Genomic DNA, 18,598 nt, shown 5'->3' with positions numbered 1-18,598 from the left:
ATTGTGAGTCTCATTCAATTTTTCAAAGGCATGACCAAGGTCAAAGTGGGTAAAGAAGATTCATCATCCACTGAATTTGTAGAAAAACGGAGAGCAGCTCTTGAAAGGTAATTCTAGACAGCCATGCTTTATTACTCTCTTGTTTTTACTTCAGTAATATGTCTGATTCCATTATATGGCATAACTATATTTTAATGATTAATTCTTTTCACATTACCACTTGATGACTCTTACTAAGAGTGCTTTAAACTTTTATTAAGAAAACTGCTTCTTTCAACAGCACAGTACTGTATACTTGCTCTGTTTTTATTAATCCTCATTAATAATCTAACAAAATAACACCCATTTTTGTATCACATGTTACAATCAGGACTATAAAGGCATGAGTTAGCTTGGGATAGAATTATTATATCATAGTTGTAGTCGGCTCTAAGGGAAGTGAGAAACTGCCAAGCTTGTTAAAAGAAAACATGAAACTTAATAGGGGTAAACAGTTGATAAAAGCTTTGGATAAAAATAATACCTTGTTAAGTATTATTTAGTCTCTTAGGAAGTTATACCCACATTCATATACTCTGTTGGATAGTTTGACTATAATTCATCTAAATTAATGTTTCCTTTGAATTATTACTTGATAACATTATAAAATACAAAGAAAAATGAGGTTTGTGCTCCCTCCTTTAATTTTGTGTAATTGATCTTGACTTGAGTGTTCAGATGTATTAGTCATTGCTTGAGTAGACTGTATACTTAAAGGTTGATAGAGCTGCTCCACGTTCCTTCAGAGTACTTGACTTGACGCATTTCCTATAGCTTTGGAGACTTGTCTTCATTGTGGCAGACTAAAAGGGGAACGGATAGGAGGACTCCCACTCCCAGAATCCTGACATTTATTTCTTCCTTGTTGTGCTGAAAATGTGAGGAAACAAATTTGAAACTATCTTAAAGTCAACTTTTTAGAACATAAATTGGTAATTACCTAGACTTAAAACACTTTCTAATTTCATAGGTTTTTTGTTATTTTAATTGAATTTTGTTCAATTGAACTTGCTTATTTTATTTTCTCTTCTGGCCTAAAATTAGTGGTTGGGATGGATAGGACAGATTTTAGGGAGTAGTATGTATATATCTCTCCAGGGTACAAATTATTTTTTAAAACTATTTTTAAGGCAACTTATTTCTGGGTTTTAGTAAAAAATTGTTTAAATTTTAAGAAAATGCCACAGATATAATAAAGTACACCTGAAATTTACACAATGTTGCAAGCCAATATGACCTCGATAAAATAGTTTTTTAAAAAAATGCCACAGTAAAGTCAGGTTTGAACAATTTGCATTAAGACAAGCTGAAGAATATGCAGTTTAAAAATCTTAAATTAGAGAAGACTTAAAAGATGAGATTATGTCTTTGAGAATCAGCAATTACTCAGGAAAAGGATTTAAATTGCATGAAGTTTAGGTTATGCATTAGAATTGATTCTGTTGTGAAGGAGGTCATAAACTGAATATTTTTAAGAATAAAGGTAGATAATGCTCTCCCTTGATTTTGTTTAGTCCTTTCCTGAAAGTGTAACCATGACCCTTTGAGAAACCTTTCAAGTCCTATCTTTCTATGAGTAAATTTGAAATATTTCGGATGGCATGCTTGATAAGGAACTTAATGAAGATTTATTGTACCAAGGACATATAATTTGATTCTACATTCACCTTTCTTGTAACTCGAATGCAGTGCATAGTATTTACCATACTTTCGTGTAGTATGAAACACTGAGGAGAGTTTTAAGGAAATATTGAAACTTGTCCTAGTGTATATGTGAAGACAGTTTCTTTACTGATAAGTGTTACTTGTTAAATGCTACCTTAGTGGAATTTGCAGTAGTGGGAAAAAAAGAAACAGTGTAGTATGAGGGACAAGTTCATTTTGCGTTAGAAAAGATGACTAGAGAAAATTTAGGTGTAAAGATATAGAAGCAAAGAAAGTAGAATGATTTTTCTAGTTATTTTTCTGTGGCATTTCTTAAAATTTAAAGATTAGGGGCCAGCATAGTGGTTAAGATAATATGCTCTGCTTCAGCAGCCGGCAGTTCGCAGGTTCGAATCTGGGGTGCAAACTTAGCTCATCAAACCATGCTGTGGTGGCATCCCACATAAAACAGAGGAATATTGCCACAGACGTTAGCTCAGCAACAGTCTTCCTCACACACACAAAAAAACTAAAATAAAAAAATAAAAAACATTAGAATAGGCATATCTTTGGAATACCCAACCTAGTTGGATTTGGTGGGTCAGGGAAGTATTTCTCTTTGTATGTACTGTGATACTCATTTACATAGTTATTTGTTTGTTCGACTTAGAGAAGTTAGATGACTATCTTGAAGGAAAGTATAAACAGCTGATATTAAAATATAGGAAGAGAAAGTGAGTGGTTAAGAACCCAAGTATTCCTCTGTGCCACACTCAGTAAAAAAGCAGAAACTGCTGCTATTAAGAATATCCCTAAGATTGCTCACTTGATTTTCTTGAGAGTGCTTCACATCTTAAGAGCACACTGAGTTTATTTTATAGGTTAAGAATACACTTCTGCAAATATAAACTGAGAAATATAGAGTAGCACAATACAGTCTATAGGGATTTAGAATCCTTTCTGTTGAAGCCTGTGCTCCTCTACACGCTACAAACTATCGGGGTGACCTTGGGCAAGTTATTTAACTTAAATGCATTCTTTCTTATCTCTAAAATGTAAGTGTATCACTTAGGATGGTGTTCATTCCAAGCACCTAAAAACCTAACTGGCACGGCCTAAATGGTTAGTGTAGATTAATTAATCCACTCTTTCATATCAGAAGTTTGGGGGTAGGCAGTTTAGGAGTATCCAGTTTTTCAGGAAATCCTGTTGCTTCCTTCTGATATGTGGAACACAGCCATTTCTCACCAGTCTACTACTAGTCCAAATGCCTGAATTAACTGCAGGAGGCCCCTGATTGGTCTCCCTGTTTCCATCCCTTGCACCTCTGCTCTTTTTAGTATAAATATAAATAAATCATAAAACATCCTTTTAAAACATAAATTCCCAACCCCACCCAGTTTCATTCAATAACAGCCAGAGTCGTTATAATGGGCTACAAACCCTTACATGATGTGCACTGCTCTCTCTGTTACCTGTTTGATTTTATATGCTCCTTGATTACCTTTTGCTGCTCCTCAAAGATCCCAGGCATTTTCCCACCTTAGGGTTTTCTCACTGGCTGCTCCCGCTGCCTAGAAAGCTTTTGTTCCCAGGTACCTGCATGGCTAATTAATTCCCTTACCTCTTTCAAGTTCAAATATTCAAATACCACCTTTCCAGAGAAGTCTCTTCTGATCCTTGGCTTCATTCTGACCTATTCTACTTAAATGGCCACCAGCCACACCTTAAACACTTCATCCCATTTACTCTACTGTTCTGTCCTTTTTCCCACAGCATTTGCCACCTTGCCACATACTACATAATTTATATGTTTATTATCTTTTATAGTTTATTTTCTGTCTTCTCTTACTAAAATACAAGTCCACTAGGGAAGGGATCTCGTTCTCTTTTGTTCGCTGATATGTTCTGAGTACTCAACAACAGTAACTGACATGTAGTAAATGCTCAATAAATATTTGTTGAATGAACAAATGAATGTCGTCAAAGACCCAGGCTCGCTCTACCTTTATTCTCTCATTCTTAGCTCATGTGTTTGCGTTTCAAGCAAGAGAAATGTTAACTTTGTTCCTCTCAAGCATTTTGTGTAACCTGCTTTATTTCGTTTTGTTTTTGGTAAGTAAATAGGAGTGAAAGCCTTAAGTGATTCTTCTCAATTTATCAGTAACCCTTCCATAGAGCAAATCAAGAAAAACTGCTGGCCACCTCTTGTTGAGTCTGATACTTAACTTTTCATCAACTTCATTGTGTCTTTCATTTCTGTCTTCCTTCACCGTTTCTGTTTCTCCCCAATACTTATTTTCATGTCTTCTTCCTACATTCTTTTTCTCTTTTTGTTCTGTATTCTGCCTTTATATATCTACAACTCTCTCTGACCTTAATTTTGAACTGGGGTGTATTTACAAATATTCATTACTTTAAAATCCATTTTATGCTTCTGTTCTTAATTTTAACGTTATGTAAACTTAAAACTTTTTTTAATGGTTAATTGCTCTTTACTTCCATATAACCCCTAAGAAGAAGAAAAGTTTTACTTTGTTTTTCTAGAATCTGATTTTCCAAAATTGATTCCTCAGAATGCTAGTATGTGGTAGGGTAAAAAAAGGAAATCTGTAGTCAGTTGAGTTTTGTTAACATACAATTTAATAAAATTAAACCAGGTGTATTTCCTGAAGGACTTCTGACAGCATGTAATATGCTGCTGTTCATTATGAATCTTAAAGAGAGGAATATGTATATAATATGTTTCAAACTTTCTTGATTGTAGAGCCAGTCTTCATGGAATATTACGTGAGACTAGTATTCTGCAGAACTCACTTTGGAAAGCTATTTTAGAATATAAGTGGTATTAGGTATTTCCACTTAGGTTTGAAATATTGGAATATTTCTTAAAGCTTGAGTACTAAATGTTTTATTTTCCTTTCTACTTGTTCCTTTTACAAATGTCTGAGTGCTTGTTGTTTACCACCTGTTATGTGCACTCATATGAACAACTTACCCAAACTGCTTTAAGCAGTACACTCTCCTAACAATTAAATAAGTTACCTAATAGTACTGGAGAACTTCAGTGTTAAAATTGTAAGTAAAATTCCAGTGGGAAAATACCAACATTTCTTAAAACCTGGAAGATTAGTGTTCCTGCTGCATCTCTTTTAGCTTGATAATGTAGGCGGCAAATATTTTTTTAAACCACAGCATAGATTGTATTGCCCATATTTATTAAATGCTCTATTTCTATTACAATGATTTATGTGGGCTCTTGACTCAAAATGAAGTTTAATATGGTATGTGTTTTATTTAAATATACAAAGAGTTAACGTTTAAGCAGCAATGAAATAGTTGTTTTAACAATTGTATAGAATTTGAATTTAGAGAAAGTGATCACTTTTTTTCAGAAACTTTTTTTAGGCATCTTTTATAATCTTCTAAAGAGGTAGAGGAATGTTCTGCAGAAAGAGAGTAAAGGTATATTAACTGTAAGGTAAAATATTATAATTGAAATGTTACGGCGTGTAATCATTAATCTAGGGAAAGAGCAATTTTTAAAAAAATGAGATTAGGTAAGTAATCAAGTATTATCAAATAGTGGAACTTTTTTCTTTTTATGAAAGAATGATTGGTAATTTATTATGGATGACAGGGAAATATGGTCTTTTCCAGTAAAGGAAAATGACTAAAGTTGGGCTAATAGTGATTTAATAATAGTGTTTCTATTTACTTTTTATTTTATGTGGTATCATATAAGGAAGACATTTATCAAAAATAGCAAAAACTTAAAATAGAAATATTGAAGACAAATTAGTCCTTGTCAAATAGATCAAAAGCTGATTTCATAATTCTGCTGACAAGGAAGAAAATTGGTAGGCTATTCTCCATTTTGGTAATAATTGAAATTTTAAAAAAACAGTTGATTGGAATATATATAGAAATATGTTTGTTAGGACTCTGAAGTAATAACTGGGAACATGTTGACTCCACCCAAAGATAAAATTATTCAACAAACTTGTATATCCTTTTGTAACTCTAATACTTAGCAGTGAGAAGTTTGAGAAGTTATTTAACCACTTCCACTCCCGTCCCCTGCCATGTCTCTTTTTACATAATTATGAATTTTCAAAAGATAAACAAAAGCTTTAAATCATTAACTTGCTTTAAGATTCTAAGTAGTTACAGTGAAGCAGACTGATAAGATAGGAGGCAGACTGAGGACATCTTTTTACCTAGTTATTTTTATTTTTATTCTTTTGTTGGAATAAGATTTAAAATAAGATACTGCTAATAAATGAAGGAACAATTTTATTCTTAACTCTAGATATCTTCAAAGAACAGTAAAGCATCCAACTTTACTACAGGATCCTGATTTAAGGCAGTTCTTGGAAAGTTCAGAGGTATTAATTTCTACTTTAAATTTTTGTATATAAATGTTCTTATTATTTATGTTTGTGTAATAATTTATCAAAAACAGATATTCAGTAAATAATTGGATTAATAGATGAAATAAAGCAATGACTTTTTTTTTTTTGCTTAGGGCTTTAATTAGCTTTAATTACTTAACTAAATTACTAGCAACGTATCTTCTTTGCATTGATAATTATAGGATGATCAATCCCTTTCTTGAAATTCTAAAACCAGGTTTCAGAAACTGGCTTATAAATAAACTGGTTCTGAAATGCCCTAAGTTGTTGCTTAGGCATTGTGTTGAAATAAGTTTATTTAGACTTCATTTTAGAGATGGTTGAATGTATGTTTGTCTGCATTCTAATAATCTTATTAAGGTTTTAAAATGTAAATTTGTGACGTGAAAGAGCTTAAATTATAACCATGCTGCTCTTTATATTTGAGGTGTTTGGCACGTTTTGGGCTCTTAACAGTTTAGAGTTCTAATTAACTGTTATTATTTGAGACTTTTTTTAATTTACTTGAATCCCAGAATTTTTTAAAAGTTCAAAATCACACAGTTCTGAGCACAACCTTTTCCTCAAGACTTTCTTCTTTCCTTATAAACAGTTTATTTCTGCTAGCAAACAGGTGGCCAGTGTTAAGGTGCTTGGCAATTTCTTAACATATTTTGACACACACAGTGTTGTTCCATCTAAATGTAAACGTGCAGAAGAAAAGCAAATGGAAAGTCTATTTTTTAAGTTTTCCTTGGAGAATGTACAAGTAGTGTATTTGAGAAATTAGATCTCACTATTGAAATGTACGAGAGTGAAGAAAACACAGCCTCCTTTTTTTTCTTTTCTTTTTTTTAGGGGCAGAGGGAGGGCAGTCCCTTTTGTGCCCAGTTAAACCTCCAGGCTTTTAACCGGTTTGTTTGCCCTTATTTGTCATTCAATTCCAGCTGCCTAGAGCAGTTAATACCCAGGCTCTGAGTGGAGCAGGAATATTGAGGATGGTGAACAAGGCTGCCGACGCTGTCAACAAAATGACAATCAAGATGAATGAATCGGATGCAGTAAGAGCTGATTTTTCGACTTGAATAATGAGATGAATTAATGAGCCCAACAATTGCATTTTAAAGCTGTACAAGTAGAAAATAGGATATTAATTTGCTTATTGAGTTTAGTTCTCAGCCACATCAGTTGACCACTATGGTTATACATGGTTAATTTGTTGCTTTAAAACAAAGAATGTAGCTTGCTGTTGGTGACCTAATTTACAGTGGTTTGTTCTGGCTAAATTAGCTCCATTTTTCATTTTTTTCTCAGTGGTTTGAAGAAAAGCAGCAGCAATTTGAAAATCTGGATCAGCAACTTAGGAAACTTCATGCCAGTGTTGAAGCCTTGGTCTGTCATAGAAAAGGTTTGTTTGCCTTGTTATTTATGTGTTTAACACCATAAGTTAATTCATATATTTCCTTTAAATTTTAAAATGAATATTCTGAAGTTATTAGAGAAAAACCAATAGTTTAGGAGAATGTTTTCTATTTCAACTTCATTATTTAATATTTTTTTGTTTTATTTTAATGTAATTTCTAGTTTAGAAGTAGAAAAATCCTGAGCTTATAAGAATATATTTTGAATTTTAGATTAAAACTGTTCACTTAATTAACTCTTTGTTATACCTATTTACAACTTAATGAAGATATCTTATTAGTAACTTTGACTATAATAAAAAATATGAGATTCAAAAGTTGATATTTGAAATTTTTCTTTAAAATATTTGTTTTTTGCTTGTATTTCCTAAAAAACTCTGAAGTATTTTCTTCATTTTTGAGCCACCATATTTAAAAATCTGGGAGGTTTTTTTTGTTAAAATTTCATAGAAAATTTGAGTTGTAATTTTTTAATTCCATGGTGAAATTGTTTTGGTTTTGTTTTATTTTTAAAGGATAGCAGGCTTTTAATACCAGCTTTCTAAAATAATAAGGAATTTAGTATGTGCTAGTACTAGCGATACATTTCAATAAAATAATTGCAGAAACCTACTAATACATTTATTATTGAAAATAGTTTATGATAGCTTTTACATCTTGTGTATCTCTTAGGGAATGGACTCTGTAGTTTAGAGAACTTTACGTAATGCAGAGCAACAGAGCAATTTCTAGGCAATGTAGTTGTTAGTCATTGACATTATCCAGCCTATGAACATTTATTTTTCTTTGTTTGAAGTATCTGAAATGATCATGTTCAAAACTCCTTTTAGAAATTCTTAATATTTCACTAAGTGTTGTTGCAGATAAAGAAAAAAAGAGCAAGATTTATGTCAATTGTATGTACAGTTTTACCTTGCTTTCCTCCTGTTAGCTAAATGATATTCTCGTCAGAAATTATAGACATTATTTTCAGTGACAAATTTACAGGCCCAAGAATGTAGTATAAGTCAATTTTAAGTGTTCCCATTGCTTTCTGTATTAAAAGTATGTTTCTTGTCTTTTATAGGAATAGCCAGAGAAAGAGTGAGCACTTTAGGGGAGAAAGGGGAGGCAGATTATTATATTAAATTATTAAACTTGGTTAATCCCTGTGAATATAGGCAGTGGTTCTTACTATTTTCAGTAGAACTCTGAGCAGTTGGCATTTATGCCCAAGGCATTTTAATGACTGTTTCATGTTAATTATTTAAAAATATTTGAGCAATTTGTGAGCAGATAAAATTTAGAGAGCACCTAAAAAATCAATGCAATATTTAAGAACTTTACCATTGAATACTAAAACTGAGTCCTTTTTTATTTCAGAACTTTCAGCCAACACAGCTGCCTTTGCTAAAAGTGCTGCCATGTTAGGCAATTCTGAGGACCATACTGCTTTATCTAGAGCTTTGTCTCAGCTTGCAGAAGTTGAGGAGAAGATAGACCAGTTACATCAAGAACAAGCTTTTGCTGACTTTTATATGTTTTCAGAACTACTTAGTGACTACATTCGTCTTATTGCTGCAGTGAAAGTAAGCTTTATTTTGCAATCTTCCTTGAATTCTTCTTACTTCGGTGGTTTGCTTATAAGAAGAATTTGGTTTCCTCTTATGCATGTATTTAAATGTGTAAATTTTGTACTCTACTAGTACACCTGAAATGGCTTCAAGATGATTATTCGTAGCTTAATATTTTCTTCCCCTGTGACTCGGAGAGCACAATAGACAGAATTGATGTTTTTAAGAGGTCTGAGGAATGCCAAGTAAGATGAAACCAATGCACATTTACTTATATATTTACACATACAAGTTTGCAGCTGACTGATAGCATTTGTTTGATCATTCTAGCATGAACTGAAACTACCCACTGGACTCTATTGTCCATTACTAAAGCTATAATAACAAACAGGACAAAACCAGAACTGATTCTTGCATTAATATGTTTAATGGTGACAGTAGCATGAATTTGGACTGTAGGCAGACCTTCTGTGTATATACTGAAATGTGTAGTCACTTGTATTTATAGATAAGATGGGACTAGATTAAATAATAAATTGTTATCTAGTGGTAATGTTTAAGGTAGTGTTTAAGGTAATGTTTAAGATCTTCAGTTTCTGAATAATTGGGAAAGTAATCCAGTTAACAATGAGAATTAGTATTCTACAGATATCTCCAATATTCAGACAGTTAAACTGAACTGAATGTTATTTTATTTATCATGTTGCAGAAGATACTTTTAAGATCTTACAGTGTCATTAAATTATTCTTATGAACATTAGTTATCATGGGGTGGAGGAGAACTGGGAATTTACTTCTTACATTGAATCCAAACATCTAGAAAGTTAATGAGACCTTGTTCCTTGCTTTCTTATGCAAAATTTTTTCAGCTAAAGTCTGTGATCAAATTAGTATTCTTCTACAATCAGAACATTAATAGATTGCATATTTATTGATGATTCTGTTCTCAAGCTAATGGTGACAGTTATTACTAGAGAGTTCTTAGCACTTCAGAAAGGTGCTTTCTTAGGTTTGGTAAAATTACCAGTTTTGCTTGTCTTTAGTCCTAGGTGTTACTCTTTATATTCCTAGTGGTCACTTTTTCTTTTCAGTTATTTAAAGATGTTAATATAGATAGCAGTTATCAAAGTACACTTCATTATATGTAGGCAACTTGTGATGTACAGAAATCCAGTTTACAGATAATGGTTCCTGTTTCTCTTCCACCGACTCTTAACCTCATTCCAGAGCTCCCATTAGCATGAGAGCTATTGTAAAAAAAGAAAAAAAAGTATGATACCTCCAAAAAACTGGTGGCTCCAAAAAGGGAAGCTAGGCAGTGTCTTTGAGAAGGAGTACCTGCTGAGAAGAGCTAACCTGGGGAAAGACTCCCTGGCAGGGATGGCCTGCCTGTGTAATGGATTTTGAGCCCTCAAAAACAGCTTTCCTTATACTGCCTAAATCTTCTTGCTGTATTTTTACATACTGTGAAATTACAGTTATATTCATGTTTCCCAGAATATTTTCTACAGAACACTGATGCCAAAAGATATACCACAGTCAACTGAGTTCAGGAGATAATGTATACAGTATCTCTGTCTTGTAGATTCAGAGTGCGTATAAAAAGCTCAGAACTGTCTAGGAGTAAAAAATAAAATGAGACGTTTAACTTCGTTTAATCCAGAGACTTCCAAATTCATAGGAAGCAGAATCTTTTTCCACTTAATATGTTTTTACATATATAATACTGAATTAGTGATTCATTAACTAAAAGATAGTTACAGAGCTATGGTCAAGCTTTACCTTGAGGTAAATTAAGCTCTTTCAAATTGCTTTTCTACTGAGACTTAGCCCAGGTCAACTGCATAAAGGAGTTGAGAAATTATGGAATAGGGTGACAGATAATTTTTGTCGTCTTTATTTTTGGTTTGTTTTGTGTTTTAAACCTAATTCATTTGTATTTGAAAAAGTAATACATTTACACAATAATACTAACAGCCCAAAAAGGTGAATTTCTTTTCTGCCTAAGACCTCTGGTCTCTCTTCCCTCTGTCAAATGCTATTAGATTCTTGTGTGTCTTTTCAGAATTAGCTTTGCACTTAGATGAAGCTACTTTTCGTTGTCTTTCTTTCTCTTTCTTTCTTTCTCTTTCTCTCTTTCTCTTTCTCTCTTTCTCCCTCCCTCCATCTCTTCCTTCCTTCCCTCTAAAAGGAGCATACTATATGCATTGTTCTTTGCCTGCTTTTTTCACCCACTCCATTTTAGAGAGGTCTCTATATCAGCATATGTAGATATGTTACATTCTTTTTAATGGCTACATAGTGTTCCATCTTATAGCATATAGATGTACCTTGAATTATTTAACCAATCTAATTGTAAATATTAAGTATTTTGAGGGGCTGGCCCAGTCGTGCAGTGGTTAAGTTCGTACACTCCACTTCGGTGGCCTGGAGTTCACTGGTTCAGATCCTGGGCATGGACCTACACTCTGCTCATGAAGCCATGCTGTGGCAGCATCCCACATAGAAGAATTAGAAGGACTTACAACTAGGATATACAACTATGTACTGGGGCTTGCGGGGAATAAAAAAGAGGAAGATTGGCAACTCCAAGTTTTGGGTAGTATTATTAGCTAACATGTATTAAGTGGTAAACTTGTTGCATGTGTTCTCATGTGTTGGCCTTTTATGAACCACTAGAGTAAGATCAGGGATAGAGGGTATGGTTTTCAATGTTTTTAGCACTAGAACTCTTCGTAAAGAATTCTTATGGGAAACCCAAATTTATAAAATATATAAAATAGTTTTTTGAATAACCAATAGATACATTCCCCAAGGAGTTTTAAAGCTTCATTGTTTTCAGGATCCTTTCAGCACTTCAGGAAGCTGAGCAGAATACTTTCTGATTCACTGAATTAGAAAAAGTTATTAATAAAATTAAAATTTCAGCATCAAATTTCCTGGTGGACTAGGAAAACTACTCCACACCTGCATCCTTGTCTAACCTAGACCAGCTTTCATCCAAATGTGTACCATAAATGGCAGGAGGATGGAGGCCCAAAGTGGATCATCACTGTAAATCTACTCCTCGTAAAGAAGAGGCTGGTTCTACTAGAGGGGATTCGCATCCTGACATACAAACGCAAACACTAATTATGATTTAATTGATTTTTAAGATAGCATTTTTAGAAGATAAAGTATGATTCTGATTCTTTTGTCTTTTAATTTCTATTTTTGTTTTAACAAGTGTAGGAAAACAAATGAAGAAAAAGTTAATTCTTTTTTTCTTTCCTGCTTTTTTCTCCCCATATCCTCCCAGTACGTAGTTGTATATTTTAGTTGTGGGTCCTTCTAGTTGTGGCATGTCGGATGCCGCCTCAACATGGCCTAATGAGCGGTGCCGTGTCGGCGCCCAGGATCTGAACCCTGGGCCACTGAAGCAGAGCATGCAAACTTAACCACTCTGCCACAGGGCCGGCCCCAGAAAAAGTTAATTCTTAAAGAGTTAAGATTAATTTTTCCTTCTGAAATAACCTGACTTTAGTAGTTTACCTTCACCATAGCTCCTACATTTGTACCATAATAAATGTGATGGTTCTGGAATATTATGAGATAATAAATTGGGCAGAGACAAAATTAGTTTAAATTAGTAGATCACTGAAAAAGCCAATTGGTATATGTTAAGAACTTAAGCAAATATCGAAATTAAAGGGCGTTTTGGTTAGCTTTTGCCTTCTATTGGTACATGTTTTAAGTAATCAAATTGTGGTTGAACAGAGGAATTTATAAATGAATTGCCGATATGGCCCTGTTCCTCTAAAGAAAGACTAGGCTTCAAATCTTAAATTTATTTTTTGGTTTTTTGTATGTATAGGGGATAAGGGGCAGGGATTGTTGGTTGGTTTGTTTTAAAGATAGTGACTTTTCTTTTTGTGTTAGATGTATTACTTTTGTGGTTTTGGCCCAAATATAATTGGGCCAAAACAAAATGAATTCATAGTAGGAAATGTTTTAAGGAAAATGTGGTCTTTTAAATGTAAGAAAAGCAGACAAAGGGGACAGCAAGATTCATTTACTAATGTGAGATGAGAAATTATATGAGGTGACAAATCTAGCAAAGTGGATTTAAATATCTGTAGATAGGGTGCTTTAACTTACCAGTTTGTACAGGATGTCTGTTGTCCTGTTTAATTTAAAAATGTGCACAATCGTTAAGAACTCTTTGGAAAAATACTGCTTTCATTTCAGGTCAATTTGGAGTTTTTAATAATATTGCCCACATTTTTAAAATATGCTATATGATGTAAATGCAGTCTGATTGTGGTTATTTTTTTTTCATATTACTGTTATTATTTGCACTTTTAGTAGAAATCTAGAGTTAATCAACTACATTTATATGTGTATGTTATTTAGAAGTAATCCATAATAGTACCTACTAATTTAATATTAAGCATCCACTAGGTTAAGTCACTGTGCTGCATACTTTTCATTTTATTTCCAGTTCACAAATATAGATCTCATTTCTCCCTTTTGTACTTGGAAAAACTATGTCTTATAGAAATTAAATGAATTTACTGAAGATCATATAGTGACAAAGATAGTATGTGAGTCCAAATTCAATTTGTTCCGAAGTCTACATTTTTTAAATACATTATCTACATCTCTTCGGTAGGTCTCTGTAAGAACATATATTTATTTACTCTTCCTTGATCCAAAAAGCTCTTTGTCTGGAATAAATGAAAATAACTCTGGGTTAGTGTGTTCTGGTTTACCCATTTTATTAATACTTGTTTCATTTGTTCAGTTAGTAAATACTAAAATAGTATGAATATGTCCCCAACATCAAGCTAGGAAAGGGATTATTATTGTATTCTCCCATCCTTGCCATCATTTTTTTTCATGAGACTTCTAATTACTCTCTTATGTTCATATTTCGTTTCTTTCCTCCACTCACGTGCCCTTGCGCTGCCATACTGCTTAAATGGAGTAACTTGGTTGACTTATTCTGTTATGGTCTAATTGTCTTTTGCTTCATTTGGTTCTGCATACTAGATATATATATTCCTTTGCCCTTTTCATCTTGTGGAGTATTATCTTTTTTTTTCATTTTGTTATACCTTTACTTTTTAATTTCTTTGCCTTTCTTCTATTTGCTCTTGGTAATCTCTTCCACCACATTTTTACTCAACTTTTCTTCCTGTTGTCTTACCCATTTTTCCTGTTTTCTTTTTTCAATTTCTGGCATATTTCTAACACTTAAATCTCCTTTTTGTATTATTTAGTAGGAAAACTTCCCATGTAGATATGACACCAGTATTTTCCTATTAAAAAAATCTTTCTTTAAAGCATAAAACTCTTTTATTGTAAGCGACATTTAAAACCCTAAAGGCTAGTGAAGTGGATTTTGTAGTGTTTTTCTATTATTTTGAGCTCTTATATTTCATCTAGTCACAGTGGTTTTTGTTTGTCAGCAAATGAATCTAGAAATTTATTTTCTTTGATATTTGCATGTTTATTTTCCGTATCTCAGTATATTAGAATAGCATTTAAATATTTGGTTTTATTGTTTCAGTGTTACAGCACTTCTAGTATTTCAGTGTTAACTCTCACTTAATAGCATTATGTCATTCACTTACAGGGTGTGTTTGACCATCGAATGAAGTGCTGGCAGAAATGGGAAGATGCTCAAATTACTTTGCTCAAAAAACGTGAAACTGAGGCAAAAATGATGGTTGCTAACAAACCAGATAAGATACAGCAAGCTAAAAATGAAATAAGAGAGGTGATTAATACAAAATGCTTTATTTATCTTTTCATTCAAATTTTCCATGTCATTCATATATGCATAATTTTTCATAAATTTTTTTCTGAACCATTCAACATGTAGCTATTTTTCCATAATTTTATAAACTGTGTTAGAGTTACTTTAACATTTTGATCGTCATTAAAATCTCCAGACCCCTTTGTTGCTTCCACATGATTATGGAATGGATAAAGAAGCATACAAGAGAAAGATTTAAATTAACCTTTAATTTAATAATTACACATTTCTTTGAGATGGTTAATTTGATTTCAGATAATTACTCATTTTGTGTCTGAAAATAGTTTTAGAGATAGATTTATTCCAGATTTAGCTGTCCAGCCAACTTTATCCCCCATATATATGTATTATATATGGTACTTTAGTAAATTTGTATAAGTTTATTATAATTTATACGCTTCTTTTGCCATGCTTCAATAAGGAAATTGAAGAGGTAGGACAACCTTTATATTACTAAAAGTAAATGTACCTGCTCTTTGAAGAGTATGTACCAGTGTTTTGGTCACATAGTGGGAAAATATCATTTCATTGCTTGAGTCTTTATTTTATTTTAGCTGTTCCATTGGTCACTAATCACAACATTTTGTTGTTTCTGTACTGAATTTATTGTTTACCACTAGATCTTCAGTAGACCATAATTCTATGGTTTTTTTTAATCTGGACATTTTACCATCACAAAAATGTTTTTTAAATGTTTGTCATAGAATTTTCTTAAAATATTTCCATGGGCATATAAATTGTGATGCACATGTATACTTGAAATTAGCAGAATGTTGTTGATGTATTTTGTATAAAAAAGAAATGAGAAAATTATACTCTTAACACTTATAAATTATTTGAATATGAATTTTGTACTCAAAATCTTCTCACCTGTCTTAGTTATATTTAATTAAGCTATGGAGATTGTAGTTCCTTAAATAGCCTAATCTTGAGTTAATCTAACAGTGAAATATTAAGGAAAATTAAGCTGATAGGCATTTCTCTACTAGAAAATTAGACAGATACAAGTTTGAATGATGCTAAATTGGGCTTTGCCAATATTGACCCTTCTCAGAGTTTTCAGGCATTACCTTAAATAAGTGGTCATGACAGCTAGTTCTGTAGGTTTTTTCCCAGACAAGAATAAAAATTTGTGCATTTTTGTTTGTTTTTATTAGTGGGAGGCAAAAGTGCAACAAGGAGAAAGAGATTTTGAACAGATCTCTAAAACTATTCGAAAAGAAGTGGGAAGATTTGAGGCAAGTATAATTTTACACTTTTCTTAACAACGTGGTCACATTTTACTGCAATTTTGTGGTAAAATCAAATTTAGTTTTGTACTAATGGACCTTTTTTTTCATGTACTATGCTTTAACAGAAAGAACGAGTGAAAGATTTTAAAACTGTTATTATCAAGTACTTAGAATCATTAGTACAAACACAACAACAGGTAAGCTAATTTTTTTGTAACATTTTGTAACTTACAAAGTTCTTTGAGAATTTTTGGTATACTTTTTCATTTTAAAGATGATAATCAATGAAATAAGCTTTCACACTTAAGGAGGAGTAAGAAATGGAGTAGAGAAAAGCAATGGCAGCAAAGGGAAAAATGATAATTGCAGTAATTGGAAATGCTCAGGTCCTTTCTGCTTCTCCTTCTAAACACTAGGCGAGATAGATGTTTCCAGTTTTCAGCTATGAGAAACATATTGGACAGCCTTTCCCTTCCTCTGTCTTCCTAGTTTTATCTCCGTATTGATCATTCCTGCTTGAGTAAATTCTTGTAGTACTTCTTCTCGTCATAACAGATAAAACCTAAAGTAAACTAAAAGCTAATTTTAAAAAGCTTTTTTTTTTTGGTATTTTTGTTTTCGTTTTATTTTGTGTGGGGATGGTGGTGATTGTATGCCACACAAGTGGCATTTGTTTCCTTAACTAGAGATGACCATGGGTCTTAGTGTTACATTAAATGAATAAAAGTCTATAACAAGATAACAGTAGAGTTTTTTCCTGTATATTTTAATATAAATTTGAGTAATCAAATTATTTAATGTCTTGAATAGAAAGATTTCTACTTCCAGTTAGTTTTAAATTATGTAGATTAGAAATTTGCCTATATAACATAATAGATTATATTTTTGAATTAGTTGATGACCCTATATCTTCAAGTTGTATTTAGTTTTTATTTTAAATATTTAGTTTGTAAAGTCAAATCTTTAAAATATGAAAATAAATAAGTTATATAAGCATGTTTTTAAACATAACTTTAGTTTATAACTCAGTCTTTATACAGGAAAGATTGGCAGCTAATTCTCTCTAGTCTCTTTTCCCTTTCTTGCTCAATTTTTTTTTTCCTCCTTTTTTCTCATTCTTTTTGGCTAATGATAACATAAAATGTGAATATCCTCTAAATTAGGAGATCTTATTTTATATTGGAAAAGCTCATTGCAGTTTTATTATTTAAGGTAATCTTATTTAATTTACGCTAACAATCTGTTTTTATATACAATTTTATATGTCAAAAAATCTTAAGTTTTTAGGTATTTTTTAAATTACATTGTTTACATCAAAAACTGAAATTAGCCAGGAGTAATTAATATTTTAAATAATTACACGTGAATTATATTGACAAACTTCAGATAAAGAAATTAAAATGATCCCTTTAAGAACCAGACTTTAGTAAATGTTAATCATTGTTAGCTATTTGTGTAGTTTTTTTTGGTTTTTTTTTTTTTGGTGAGAATGACTGGCCCTGAGGTAACAGCTGTTGCCAATCTTCCTCTTATTGCATGAGGAAGGTTGTCCCTGAGCTAACATCTGTGGCAGTCTTCCTCTGTGTTGTGTATTGGATGCCACCACAGCATGGCTTGATGAGCACTGTGTAGGTCCGCACCTGGGATCCAAACCTGCAAACCCCAGGCTGCCAAAGTGGAGCACGAAAACTTAGCCACTGTGTCACCAGGCCAGCCCCTGGATTTTCTTTTTAATGCTCTACGGGATATATGCATATAAATGACCAAAAGGTAATAAGAATGTCTCTTATTTTTATTATCATCCACAGCTGATAAAATACTGGGAGGCATTCCTACCTGAAGCCAAAGCCATTGCCTAGCAAGATTATTCCTGTTAAGAAGATCTTGGATGTTTGTTCCAGTTATGCTGAATTCTACAGTGAAATCATTTAAAACCATCTAAATAAACCACTATATATTTTATGAATTACATGTGGTTTTTATATATATATATATATATATACATATATATATATACACTCAGACATTTTATTACAAGCTGCATGTCCTGACCCTCTTTGAATTAAGTGGACTGTGGCATGACATTCTGCAGTACTTTGCTGAATTGAACACTATTGTGTCTTAAATACTTGCACTAAAAAAGTGCAGAGCAAGGCCAGAAAATTTTACAATATTTTTTCTTTATATGTTCTGTAGTGTGTTCACCCTCTTTATGAAGTGAATTATCAATGCATTGATTAATGTTCACTTATACATTCCTGTACAGAAATTATGATTTTGTGATTACAGTAATAAAATGATATTCCTTGTGAAGTATTAGTAACAAATTATTTGGTTATGTGAACATATTTAGGGGTCTTTTAAAAGAATTTTTAATAGGAAGAAACTTTTTCTTCTAGATGTATATAGGTGATGCTATTATCCATTAGTTTTTTTAATTGACAGAAAAAGCCAAACACTTTCATTATTAAATGACTAAGTGAGACTTAAGTTTTCTTATGAAATCATCATAAAC

General features: G+C 32.3%; 1 protein-coding gene across 1 annotated transcript in view; it reads left to right on the top strand.

Moving 5' to 3' along the window:
* SNX2 (sorting nexin 2) overlaps positions 1 to 18,396 on the top strand; it is a 50,933-nt gene extending 32,537 nt beyond the window's left edge. The window contains exons 7-15 of the mRNA XM_014859568.3: positions 29 to 107; positions 5,996 to 6,071; positions 7,025 to 7,138; positions 7,392 to 7,485; positions 8,861 to 9,066; positions 14,669 to 14,812; positions 16,009 to 16,089; positions 16,209 to 16,280; positions 17,892 to 18,396. Coding sequence (XP_014715054.1) covers positions 29 to 107; positions 5,996 to 6,071; positions 7,025 to 7,138; positions 7,392 to 7,485; positions 8,861 to 9,066; positions 14,669 to 14,812; positions 16,009 to 16,089; positions 16,209 to 16,280; positions 17,892 to 17,942 — 917 coding nt within the window. The 3' untranslated portion in view covers positions 17,943 to 18,396. The remainder of the gene's footprint in view (positions 1 to 28; positions 108 to 5,995; positions 6,072 to 7,024; positions 7,139 to 7,391; positions 7,486 to 8,860; positions 9,067 to 14,668; positions 14,813 to 16,008; positions 16,090 to 16,208; positions 16,281 to 17,891) is intronic.
* Positions 18,397 to 18,598: the final 202 nt, after the last annotated feature.

This window comes from Equus asinus, chromosome 9 (assembly GCF_041296235.1).
Source record: "Equus asinus isolate D_3611 breed Donkey chromosome 9, EquAss-T2T_v2, whole genome shotgun sequence".
Classification (NCBI taxonomy): domain Eukaryota; kingdom Metazoa; phylum Chordata; class Mammalia; order Perissodactyla; family Equidae; genus Equus; species Equus asinus.
Note: the sequence above shows the minus strand (reverse complement) of the source record. Positions and strands in the feature narration are given on the sequence as shown.